Source organism: Danio rerio, chromosome 14, assembly GCF_052040795.2.
Source record: "Danio rerio strain M-AB ecotype USA chromosome 14, GRCz13ab, whole genome shotgun sequence".
Lineage (NCBI taxonomy): Eukaryota > Metazoa > Chordata > Actinopteri > Cypriniformes > Danionidae > Danio > Danio rerio.
In genome coordinates this window covers 40,924,484-40,938,262 of record NC_141034.1, presented here as the reverse complement: position 1 = coordinate 40,938,262, position 13,779 = coordinate 40,924,484, and the positions used below count along the sequence as shown (strand labels likewise).

Below are 13,779 nucleotides of genomic sequence, written 5' to 3'. Positions count from 1 at the left end.
ACTTTGGCAAAACCCAACGAAAAAGCAATGGCAAAAGCAAGCAAAAAGAGAAACTTCGAACAGAATGTGAATTGGTGGTGCTGCTTTCGGAGGTAGACCGGAGAAAAACGGTGTCATTTGCAAGTTTGCCGTCCGGAATTAAAACCAAAAGGAAAAATAGAGTGAGAGAGTTTAACTGATGCGGTTAACACAGTTGGGTCTAAACATCACACTATTTCTTTTTTAATCCACTCAGTGCTATGTTCAAGGTGTAAAATTTTGTAGTATCTTTAACAGCGTGAGTGGCGTAGCTCGTAAAAGGCATGGCATCATGTTTTGACACGTTCGAGCATGAACTCGGTTCGAATACAGTGATGAAGACATACTTAATTTTTTCCCCTGCAACATATCAGATTTTGGCTACTCTTCATCATGAGGAAGACAAGTAGGAATTATTAATATGTCTGTGCATCATATTTTATTTGCACATTTACAGAACGGAAATGTTTCTGATCACATATACAAATTCGTCTTTAAGTGGCACCTTTATAGCAATGTGCGTGCAGTAGATCGCTCCGATTACATTGGGAAAATCTGCGACCACTGCAATTGCACTTTAATTTTTGGCTGGTCAACTGCATGGTATGGAAACCATATATAAATATATACCTGCTAGACATCTGCCTCTAGGAGTCGCCAAAGGAAATATAACAAACACACACAAGAAATGAATGTACACCAGGCATGAAGTTGGCGTAGACCACATGGCACACATTTTCACGTTCATTTCATCATTAGTAAATCCAAACGTGAGTGTGAAATCTGGTGTACGCAAAGTTTTTGTGTGTACGCAACGTTGATACATGAGGCCCCTGGTCTATAGGGTATAGTACAGGTCTACATGCTTTTATGGACTGAGTTGCTGCCATGTGATTGGTTGATTCGATATGTGCGTTAATAAGCAAATTAACAAGTGTACCTAATTAAGTGACCAGCAGATTGTTTTCAGCTATGACAATTACAAGACTTAATGTGCTCTGTGCTTAACTGTCATGAAGAAAACCATTAACAGCCCCAGAACAAATTTTTCATTAAACATAATTATCTCTCTTTCTTTTTTCTCACATACCTCTCGAGCAATATGGCCCAAGGAATCCTGGGAAGCAATTACACGTGCCTGAGACGCATTCTCCATTGCCATAGCAATTGTGTGGGCATTCCATCACTGACTCTGCACAAAGAAGATCACACAGTAAAATTACAATTTATCCATCGCATATAAACTTCATTTTTACACAGCCTCGTGTTTGTGCTCTAACAAGCCAAGAAAAACAGGAGTAAAAACACCACTGGAGTGTCTTTAAATCAAGCATTACAAGCAGTCTCTTTGGAAGTTGCCTACTGAATTCCCAGTTAATAAATAATTGTATAAATAATTGAAAAGGCCAGTGCTTTCCTTTGCTTTAAATAAAAGCAGATCCTCCAGCTCATGACCGCGTAACACACAAAATAAAATTATATTTAAAGACAAAAAAACAAACAAACAAACAGCTCAGCAGCACAGGGCTTAGAGATTTAGTCTTTTGGCCTCCATATTTCCTGGCCTGACAGAAAGAGATAGCAGCAGAATCAAACTTATTGATTAGCCAACAACTCAGGGCATGCTTCTGCACGCCTCATTATCACTGCTGTGCTATCTCAGGCACTTGGGTGCAAGGCAGAAATATATAAATAAAAAGGCCATCTGAAGGCGCCTGTAAAAGCTTGTTACACTGGCCCAATTGCTCTGTCAAGCGTCACATTACATAATGTTGGGCACAAAATTACATTTTCAGCAGTGGTGCAGAAATAAGCTGTAAACATAACATAACCAAGTGCATAAACAAAGACAAATGCGTTTGCACTCAATCGCACGGTTTTATTACATGCACTAGCTCACCTAGTACTATGGTATTGTATGAGACAGGCTCTACAGTGCGGCCATCATTGTAAAAGGCCAGGTGCCACACACCGGTGTGCAGGTACTGAATAAATCCTGCCTGCTGAACGCTGACCGGTATCTCCAGTCGGTCCCTGAGCTCCGGATCCAACTGAACGCGCTCTCGCGAGATCAGCCTACTGCCATCCAGAAGCTCCACAAAGTCATACTGAAACAAAACAGAATTACATTTGACATTCGCCATTATTCAGCTGTTACCAGAAGCATTACAACCAAATAAAAGGCAAATGTAATATCCAGACACCATGACATTTAGGCTGCCATTACCCTGTCTGGCTTTAAAATATCATGCTGAAATCTTTTAAAGATGTCTTGCGTCGAGGAGTGTGTTATCCAGCAGAACTTTCCGTAATTCAAACAGAGCATTTAAATAGATAGATCTACTAACTCGAGACTCCAAATTAAAGTTTCTCCGATTGATTTCCAACTGGTCAGCTGCAAAAAAGCAATAAGGAGACACATGGCAAATTGGAAGCAGCACTCAATAAGCTTGCTTTAGTTTATTGTGATGGCTTTGGGGACACATTGATTGAACATCTACAATAAGTTGGACAGTTTTCCTCAGCACTTACAAAAGATGCTGCTTTTATTGACAGCTGTGAGTTTTAAACACCCAGCCAATCACTGAGACAGAGAGAAGATCTGTCTTTCTGTTGGAGTAGTTTTGTTATGATTAAAGAAGGATTTGTTGAACAACCATTGACGGCTGAGTCCTCCATGTCTTGATTTATACTTTGCCAATACTTTGCAGACTACAGATGTAGCTGTGATTTAATAAAACCAAGAGAGTTAAGCCAATTCATTTTGGAAGATTAGGGCACTGGAAGTGAACAGGTTGAAAAAACAGTTATCAAGCACTTCTCAAAGAATGACCCTACATAAAGAATTGCATTTTACGGTATGCATTACAATATTTAATTGTATTTATTTAATGCACAATATTTAATGCACTAAAATGTTTTTAAATGTTTCAATGTGCAAATGAGGTACTGTTAAATGACATATGCACTTACTCAAAGCCATTTCTAGATACAGAGGCTATAGAAATTTGTCATTAATTGATTGGATTGTGAAAAATAGACATTATCTGATATGGATATGCAAGTCAGAGTGGACCAATGTGAGTAGCTGGTCATGGTGGTTGATTTATTTCACACAATAATAGCGTATATGCTGAAGTATGCAGAAGGGCTTTTATTTTTTCAGTAGCCTAGATCAAACGTTTCCAGTAAACCATGCCGTTTGAAAATTGGTGCGTTTAGGGTCTGTTTTCTTTTAAAAAAAAATCAATGATCTTCACTGTCTGATTGATATACAATATAAAGTAGGTCTCATAATGTACAAGAAGCACTGCATTAAATCACATTTTTCCGCGCCATGTCAGATCCTGATGGCGAATGCGTGTAAACGCCTTTGCATCTCGATATACTCCTAAACAAATAAATTAATGCTAAAGCCTATTTAACTGATTATATTTTAATTACATTAAACATCAATGCTGTAAAATGGACCATAAAAATTATTAAAAAGTCTTATTAACTATTCACTGGACTTTTATCATTAGGTGAAGTAACACTGGCTGTGCATATACCTAATACCAAGATTTCTAAAATGTTTTTAAAATGTTATAAATGTGCAAATGAGGCACTGTTTAATGCCATATGCACTTACTCGAAGACATTTCTATTTACAGTGGCTATAGAAAATGATCATACCCTCTGAAAATCTATACCTGTAATCACATTACAGCCTGCTTTAAAAAGACCTTTGGGACAAAGTTGTAGAAAGGCACAGGCGATGAGAAGGCTACATAAACGTTTCAAAGGCTGGGAAAGTTTTTTGGAATGTAATTTCATTTCAGGTTGTATGACAAATAAAGTAATTATTTCAAAGGGGTATGATACTTTTTCCATAGCCACTGTAGCATAAAAATCTGAACACTGAATGAAGTCTGGTTTAGAATTCATATTTCATTTTTGTTAACACCAGGGACAAATGTCTTTACAGAGGGGACTATGGGAATCTAATTTTATAACTCAATTATTCAGAAAATACTGTAAACAGTCAGCAATATTACATTACAGATGATACATATGATATACATAGGCATTTTATGTTTGAATATATCCCTCTGTAAAAACCTTCTTATATAGGTATGAATAAATGTTTGACCGCAAAGTTTTCTGTAAGTACAAGCTGCTGAAGAGAATATTTATGGCTAAATATACTAGAAAAGAAAACATATTTTGGGAAAAATATATAAATACATGTATTGTAACTGAAATGTAGAGACAGAAATTGACAGTGTAGCAAAATAAATAATTGAAGTCTATTTTGTATGTTTTCTTTACATTAGAAAACTTACCTTCGTTTAAAAAACTCCTTATAAAAAAAGGTCAATGAGCAAAAAATTGGCAGATGCATGATTCTAAATAATGTGTATTTCATAAAAAAAGACAAATTTAAATAACTAATAAAATAACAGAATCGAGACTTTAATCTTGTATTACCTGGGTGTGTGAAGGTGGAAGCCCCCTCCTGCCATAGACTCCGATCAGGGCGTTTTTCTGAATGGAAATATTAAACTTGAGGAAGTGTGGTTGTTCAATGATAAGTCTGGACCTCCAAAAAACTCCTGGAGGAATGGCGTGTGCTACTTGCTGACCCATCTCCACCTGCCCTGTGTCCAATGTAGAGTTATACTGCAGCATCACTCCTACCCTTCCTGTCAACAGACATATGCAAACACTTTTAAGGCAGCATATCATAGCATATTTTAAAGAGCCCATATTATACATGAAATAGGGTCATATCCTGGTTGTAAGGGTCTCCAACAACAGTCTAATATGCATGCAAGGTCAAAAAACACTTTCATGGTCTTATAATCTGCATTTATTTTTACCTAATTATCCCAGCGACTCCTGTATGAATCGTCCAGTGATTCATTTGTTCCCAAACCCCTCCTTAGCGCGGAGCTAATCTGCGCTGATTGGACCGATGACAGTCTGTCGCGATTGGTCGACTGCCTTCAGTCAGAGAGGGAAATGGCCAATAGCTAATCAGCAATTAAAAAGTAATCACAGTTCATACACGCTCGATAGTGCAGACGTGGATTTTAGCTGCCACACTATGGCGAGTGGATAGTGCCACGGATAACCGAACGAAGGAGACAGTCGTGTACTGGCCATACCACACACACACAAAAACACACACACACCTCCGGATGACAACGCTCCCGCTTCCGCCCGCACCCGCCAGGTTTTAGCCTGAGAACCCGCTCCGTTTTCTGCCCGCCGCGCCGCTAGAGCGGAGAACACAACCAAAAATCATCCAGTATACAGTCCAGACAGCCAAGCTGTCGTTCGTTCGTTCGCTCGCTCTCTCTCTCTCTCTCTCTCTCTCTCTCATACGCGCGTGTGCGTATTTTTACAGTATTTTTATTTTATTTTTTACAGTCATTGGTGCGCACTAACACACACACACAAGCACCACGCAGACTCTCTCTTTCTAATTCGCATAGCAATATCCGTGATATTGCTAGACAGCCCGCTCCCGTCCCAAATTAAACCCGTTACCGACCGCTCCCGCGATTTATTCGGAAATTTATTCCCGCGGCTGTCCCCGCGCCAGATTTCTGCGGCGCGGGAATAAATTTCCGAATAAATCGCGGGAGCAGAACTCTAGCACGGAGCTCCATAAACAAACAGCACGCGTCGCGTTTTTAACGTGACTTTGCACGCGATAAGATAAAATATCCAGTTAACCTGATACAGTACACGCGGTTACAAGTAACAAATCACAACTAAATACATTTGCAAGCTAGAGTCAACGAGGCAACAACTTTAACCGCACGTACTTACACTTGAGAAATGGAGGAAGAAACCCATCCTGACGTCCAACAGTAAGTTACTGATCCTTCCTTTAACAAACGCAGATGAAGTATTCTTTGTAGCATGTAGTTTCCAGAAGTTTCCAGTAGTTTCCAACTGCTTGGCTATAATGCTGAGGTTTCATCTTTGGGTAGAGACTCAATATATCCATCTGCAATGTGACTTCAATCGACCGGCATGTTTGTGTGCGTGTGTTTGTGGGTGTGTGTGTGTGTGTGTGTGTGTCTGGGTTACTGCGTCAGAGGGCGGGGCCTCAGGTTTGAAATCTCCCGGGTTTGCGCGTGCACGTGAAAAACTTTGTTTCGTTCGTACGTCATGGCGAAACACCTAATGAGTCGGTATCAAGGCGACTCGTTTGAAGCACTATGAATCGACTCTTTTATAGATGAATCAACAGTTTTAAACACTGTATTCTTACAGATTTAAGCCTTAGCTGGATACTTCACTTCACTTAGAGCTGTGTTACACACTACATGGAGGGGAATTTTCAAAAACCCATAATATGGGCTCTTTAAATTTGGTTTGTTGGTCAGTAGTATTTTGTCATGTGGAACTTAGGATATTTATAGTGGCTTAGGAATTGTCTTAATGGTGCAGGGCCGAATTAACCAATGAGCATTATGGGCACAGGCCCCTGCGAGGAGGGGGGAGATGTCGATTTTGGAGTGTCTATTTAGGCTAAGTGCAAATAGCACACCTCATTGGAATAAGCTAGTTAAGTGATCATAAGAGATAACATAAGTAAAGAGCGCTATTGACAGCAGCGTTAGTAGCATAGCTGGTAAAGCGCATGGCTGCATGTTTTGACGTGATCGATCATGAACCCGGTTCGAATCCAGCATGTACAAACATGTTCTTCTTTTTTTTTCCCCCACTACATTTCAGCTTTTGCCTAATCTTCATCACAAGGAAGACAAGTAGGAATCAATAATAAGTGTGTGTATTATGGAGGAACGTAGAACTGGATTGGAGAGGTGTTAGGCATTATAATTATAAGCATTATAAGTTTATAGAAGTTATACATTAAAATACGCTTAAATATACATTTTTTGTACTGCTTTAGTGAACTTAAGTCAATTAAAATACATTAATTTTTACTAGAATTAGTATTTTTGTCAAAGTATGCTTTAAAAATAGTTTTTTTTTTTTTAAATAAATCTATGTAGACTAGAAATATATGTACTGTATACTATTTATTTAAAAGATGCAGGCAATACATTATAGATTCATCTTATTTAAAAAATATTATATTAGTATTATTTTTAATTCAACTACAGTGGCCAGGTAGAGGACCTACAAGACATTGTGCCCAGGGGCCTCTGAATTCTTAATCTGGGCCTGGATTGGTGAATCATAAATTAAATAATGCGGGGCCGGCTGCAAGCAATCATAGGCACATGATCCTCTCGAAATTAGTTCATAAATGAACTTCACTTAAAGACTATACTACTGTCAAAATTCAGTGTATTGTGAGAGAAATAATTAACATTTAACAATATCACATTACGAACATATTTATCTTATTAATCATTAACTTTTGAATGACACACATTTGATTCAACCCTCAAGACATACATGTATTAGATTAGATATTAATTATAGTTTGCTTTATTGTCCGGTACTCATGTACTGTATAGAGCATATTCGATGTATTGATGTTTGTTTAGTTGCCAAAGCAAATCCAGTAATATGCTATTCCCTTTTAATCCGATTCATTTTACCCTGGTTAAATCTGACAATCACTGGCCCGTCTGACCTAGATAAAAACTGTTCTTCTTTCAAGTCCAAGATTTCAAAAGAATTTTTAATATTCCTCTCTATAAGTTCACAGATAAATCATCTCTTGAATGATTTTCTGATGAGAGCCTCTAAATGTCAAACATTACCCTAAAAGTTGCAGTAGGCATTTGCCATGCTCTTTTATACTCTCAAAAGGCTATCATTCAGATGACAGCCAACGAGTTTATAAAACACTGGCAAACATCTTTATAGTGCACTTCAGAAAAAGGCAGTTAGTCAATTAAAAGAACACAATGTAGCATGGCAGGTTTGCACTCAGAGTGAGGAAATAGTCCTTTATTGACTTGATTCAAACTGATACTTTCTAAACATGGTAATTAGGATAAACCCACCACAGCGGGTGCTATTCTTTGAAACTGTCACTCCTTAAGTGAAAGATACCGTCACTTTTGTATCTCTGAAGTACAGAAATGACTCCAATGATCCTTTTCACTTATTTTATCCATTGGGAATTGATTAAATTGTGAAAAATTTACGTTTTTTTATATGGATATGCATGTCAGAATGGACCAATGTGAGTAGCAGTTCATGGTGGTTGATTCATTTCACACAATAATAGGGAATATGCAGAAGTATGCAGAAGTATTTCAGTAACCTGGATCAAACACTTCTGGTGAACTGTATGCTGTTACAAAATTTAAGGTCTGTTTTCTTTAAAAATCAACTATCTTCACTGCATGATTCATATCCGATATAAAGTGTGTCTCAGAATGTACAAGAAACACTGCATTAAAACACATTTTTCCATGCCATGTCTTTTAAAATATGAGTATTTATTTTACTCCAGTGTTTTTAAGAGAGTTTCTGTGCTAGCCTGCTGATCCTGACGGGGTGTGCTTGTAAACGGCTTTTTTTCTCATTTTACACTTGAACAACTAAATAAATGCTAAAGTCTATTTAACTAATTATATTTGAATTACATCACAACATTGATGCTGTAAAAGGAACTGTATGAAATTGAAAAAAGTCTCATGAACCGTTCACTGGAAGTTTATTGTTATAGGAAGCAACACTAGCTGTGCATATACCCTATTACTTTATATCTAATAACATGACTTTATATCACTTGATTGCAACTTGTGACTGTACATCTAATATTACTGCAACGGCTATCATAGTGACCAATACAGTATATCTTGAAATGTATACTTCATATGTCTCTTTTTTTTTTTAAATTCTGTGTAATTGTAAATTTGTATCCAACAATGTGGCATTAAATCTTTCATTTGCAGCATTGTTTCTTGTATTGTGACATCACGAGTATAAAAAAGCGGTGCCTTAAGAACAGAGAATTGTTAATATTTACTTATTTAAAAATTGTGGAAGTAAGTGGGCAAGAAGGTCACTGGTTTATGCCCCAGCTGGGTCAGTTGGCGTTTCTGTGTGGAGTTTGCATGTTTTCCCCATGTTTGCATGGGTTTCCTCAGAGTGCACCGATTTCCCCCACAGTCCAAAGACATGCACTGTAGGCGAAATGGGTGAGCTATATTGACTGTAGTGTATGTGTGTGTATGCAAGAGTATTTCCCAGTGTTGGGTTGCAGCTGAAAGGGCATTCAATGACTAAAACATATGCTGGATAAGTTGGCAGTTCATTCCACTGTGGCAACCCCTGATTAATAAAGGGACTAAGCCGAAAAGAAAATGAACGAACGAATGAATGAATGAATAAGATTTTACCAATAACTGTATGTGTGCATTTTTATAGGAGGCAAATGAAAGAAATAATAATCTGACGAAATAAAATTTTTATGAAAAATCAAAATTTATAAAGTGTTTGAGCACTTCAGTTTATATTAATGAGCTAATATTTAGTTCCATAGCCATTGTTTTGTTTTTTTTTTTTTTTTTTTTTTTTAAATTCTGCTTACTGCACCCAGAAACCAACATTTCATAATGAACAAACTGTCCCACAGTTCCGATCCATTTTAGGTTTTGCTTAAAAATAGAAGTTTTTGTCACCTCAGTCTTTTTTGTCATGTATCTCATGTTACTGTATCTCACAACTGTAGCATTTGTTTCTGTATAATTGTTCTTATAATTGTGACTTTATATCTCACAATTTGATTATATTTGAAATTGTTTCTCTGTTTACAAATGGTCACTGGAGCTATCTGTTTGTGAATAGAGCTGGTGTAAATGCCCTCTGAAACACATTAGAGACAGATATAAATCACTCCGTCTACTTCAGGAGGTGGTCTGGGACACATTCCAGATGAAACTGGACAGGTCTATTTGCATCTGGCTGTTGAAACTGCATATGTGAATTTAACTTCCTCCAAAATGTTGAGCATGTGTTATATATGCAGAATACAACAGCATCGACAGATTTTAGTTATGTATTTCTACAGAATTTTTGATCAGTCGTTAAAATGTTAAACGATAATGATTGCAATGTTAAATTGATATCAAATGGTATTGACAACAGAGATGCATATAACACCAGTGGAGTCTGTCAATAAAAATTAAAGCATTTCTTTCATTTACAAAGGTAGAATGTTTTGTGAATGCAAATCCATACAAACCCTACAGTTGGCTTGTACAGTTTTGAATGATATCTTGCATGTATCGGTATGACAAAAACGGATGTTTCATTTAACCCAAATTGACAGTAATGTGTGAAATTCCAGAAGTGAAGTACAAAGCCTCCTGTAGCCTACAAATGAAATAGTTTGTTTGCCAAAAAACTCATATAGTTTACATTAGTAATAAATCAATAAATAATATGCATGTATGTGATGCTTGGGTTAACATAACATAGGTAATTTGCATATATCGCAGGATTTAAAGATCAGCTTTACAGTTGAAACCAGAGGTTTACATACACTCTAAAAGAAGGAACATAACTTCTTTACATAACAAATTTACTATTTTAGGTCAGTTAAGATTACCTAAATGATTTACATTTGCTAAATGCCAGAATAATGAGAGAATTCTTTTTTTCGAGCACTTTTTTTTCAAAATTTTTAGACAGTCAAAAGTTTACAAACATTTCCTTGGTCTTTTTAGCTTTGCTTTTAAACTCTATAACTTTGGTCAAATGTTTTGGGTATCCTTCCACAAGCTTCTCACTATAGTTTGAAGGAATTTTGGCCTCCTGACAAAATTGGTGTGACTGAGTAAGATTTGTAGGCTGTTTTACTCGCACAAGCTTTTTTAACTCTGCCCATAAGTTTTCTATAGGTTTATGGTCAGGGCTTTGTGATGGCCACTCCAAAACATTCACTCTGTTGTCCTTAAAGCACATTTTAACTAATTTGGCAGTATGCTTGGGTTCATGGTCTGTTTGGAAGACCCATTTGTGGCCAAGTTTTAATTTCCTGGCTGATGTCAGGATGTAGCTCCATCAGACCACAGGACATGTCTCCAATTTTTTTTTTCCCCCAGTGTAATTTAGCAAATTGTAATCTGGCTTTTTTGTTGATTTTTGGCTTGTTGATTTTTCCATGTTGTCACACAAGAAAGCAGTGTGTTTGGGGTTTTCTTTATATACTATTCTACAGTTGTACCTCCAATTAACTCAAATGTTGTCAATTAGCCAATCAGAAACTTCCAAAACCTTGACACCATCATCTGAGCTTTTTCAGAGGCATAATAATCTTACTGTATGTAAACTTGACTTTCAAGAAAAGTTATAAAAATTTCTCCAAAAATATCTCTCTCATTATTCTGTTATTAAGCAAAACAGAAAAAAATAATAATTCTAATTTACTTAAACAAGAAAAAGATTAGTCACATTAACATCTGACTTTTTTTATAAAATGGTTATGTGCCTTTTTATACAGTGTATGTAAACTTCTGATTTAAACTGTATATCCGTTTAGCGGAGACACATTTATGTGGCAGAATGCAAATGAAACAGTGAATAGTCTTATAGTGACATATTTGCAGCTCTTCTTTTTAAAATCAGTCAAAACTGTGACTTTATGTCTTGATTGAGAATGTACACAAATTATAACATAGTTTATTTCATATTCACTCTTTCAAAGGGAAAAATCAATACTATTCAATGAACTAAAAAAAGCAAACAGTGCTCAGCAAATGAATAAGCTATTGAAATGAAATAACCGCACTCTATATGAAACATCTAGCGCATGTAAGAAGAAAAGCCGTGCTCTCTGACTAAAAGGTCATGGATTGTGGCCTTGAAAACTTACCGTCTGCAGAAACTGCAGTCACAGTGTTGGTCGGGAACGTCACTGGTTTGGCTCGTCCATTCTCAAAGGCATGATTATCCACATCCTTCAGCTTCCAGTTCAGGCCAAGTACATGCATGGCTGCAAGAGAAGGCAATTAAGATCATGAAACGGAACAGCAAGCACATATCATGTCACGAAACACACTCATTTGCAAAACGATATAGTTTAAAAGCTGTTGAAAGCCATTCTGGAAGGTGATTTGAGCTCTCCTTTTATGCACATGTCGGACACAAGCGCAGCGCATATAAAAAGAAAGCATCTCCCTCATTATAATCTGCTTTGAATACTCTGCGATGTCTTTTTAGCTGTTTGGAAATATTTTCTTTGAATTATCGTCACATGGAGCCTTGACGCAAACTGTTTTTGAATATACTCCAGATTAGTCTTTAGCTCGTCACTGAAAACATTTATAACAGAGAAAATGAAATCAGATTCCAGTGATTAAAAAAGAGCCTCAAGATCAAAACCTGTCTGCGTTATATAACACAGGAGTTTCTCTCATTCTCTCTTTCTCCCTTTCTCTCTTCAAAACATCCAGTTCTTCATGCATTGCTGTTAAATCGGAGGCAAACACTTTCTAGTCCTTTTTTTTTTCTTTCTTTTTTTAACCGTTCGATGTGTGCGAAAACAGCTTGGGAAAAGTCTCCTTCAAAGTTCACAGCGAGGGAGCTTGCTGAGGAGGCAGCGCTTCACACACCTCTCTTCCTCTCCGTTTTGATCTTCGGAGGGATGAATGTTTCTAACAGGCCTTCAGCAGGGGAGGAGGAGCCTCCGACTGCGGCAAATAACTCACAGTGGGGAAACAATGTTGGGAAATCTGAGAGAATACAAAAAAAAGAAAAGAACCGGTGCTTATAAAGTTTGTGAGGGCTGGCAGAGTGAATATAGATCGCTGCGGACAATAAGTCTGCTTTAACTTCACTGCGGTTATTAATCACTAAATTGATGTCTTTTTTCCAGTACAGTACATGTGTGTGTATGTGACGTCCTCTGGGATATGGCGACTATTTAGAGCAGAGCACCAGGTGTTTTGGCCACGGATGAAGGTTGTGGAAAAAAAACTCCACCTGATGAGCTATTTCGCTATCTCTTATGGGGGCAGGCAGAATAAAACAGCTAACACCTGAGTACCTCTTGGTCACATAAGCTGTAGCGCACATACACACACACACACACACACACACACACTGATTTTCCAGTTATATTAGATTTCCCATAGACATAACGATGTTCAAGGTGAAGGAACTGTATCTACCATCCTCTAAACTTAACATTTTTACATACGGATTTGTATTATCGTATTTAGGCGGCACGGTTGCTCAGTGGTTAGCACTGTCACCTCACAGCAAGAAGTGCACGGGTTCAAGTCCTGGCTGGTCCAGTTGGCATTTCTGTGTGGAGTTTGCAAGTTCTTCCCGTATTTGCAGGGGTTTCCTCCTGGGGCTCGAGTTTAGATTAGATTAGATTCAACTTTATTATCATTACACATGTACAAGTACAAGGCAATGAAATGCAGTTTAGGTCTTACCTGGAGTGTAATAGTAGCAAGTACAGGATCTAGGTATAAGTTGTAAAGTGCAATTATAGAAAAATGTATGCTCTGATCGATCTCCGGCCAATAATCACATTTCACGACTCGATCGGTACTCGTTAATCTGGCCAATCTCATGAACCGATGCACCTTTAGCGCTACAACACATGAGAAAAGTTTCTATTTGCATTGTTAGTCATTTTTCTTACATTTTTTAATCTGTTTTATCCATTTTTTTGTTTGTTTGTAAAGCTGCTTCTGAATATTACATGTATGCAACATGCTTCATTTATTATCTTAGTAATCCGAGATTTCTCGTATTTCTGACTTAGTTATCCGAGAATCAGAATCGATACTCTGTGTCAGCCGATCACGATGAAAA

The 13,779-nt window shown here is 37.3% G+C and overlaps 1 protein-coding gene across 3 annotated transcripts in view; it reads right to left on the bottom strand.

Annotated features, from left to right (window-relative positions):
• Positions 1-13,779, bottom strand: part of si:dkey-237h12.3 — a 312,347-nt gene that overhangs the window by 86,743 nt on the left and 211,825 nt on the right. For all 3 annotated transcript variants that reach the window (XM_087281840.1, XM_087281841.1, XM_087281842.1), the window contains 4 exons: positions 11,825-11,944; positions 4,489-4,703; positions 1,919-2,126; positions 1,109-1,210 (listed from right to left, as the gene is read on the bottom strand). In XM_087281840.1, coding sequence (XP_087137966.1) covers positions 1,109-1,210; positions 1,919-2,126; positions 4,489-4,703; positions 11,825-11,944 — 645 coding nt within the window. The remainder of the gene's footprint in view (positions 1-1,108; positions 1,211-1,918; positions 2,127-4,488; positions 4,704-11,824; positions 11,945-13,779) is intronic.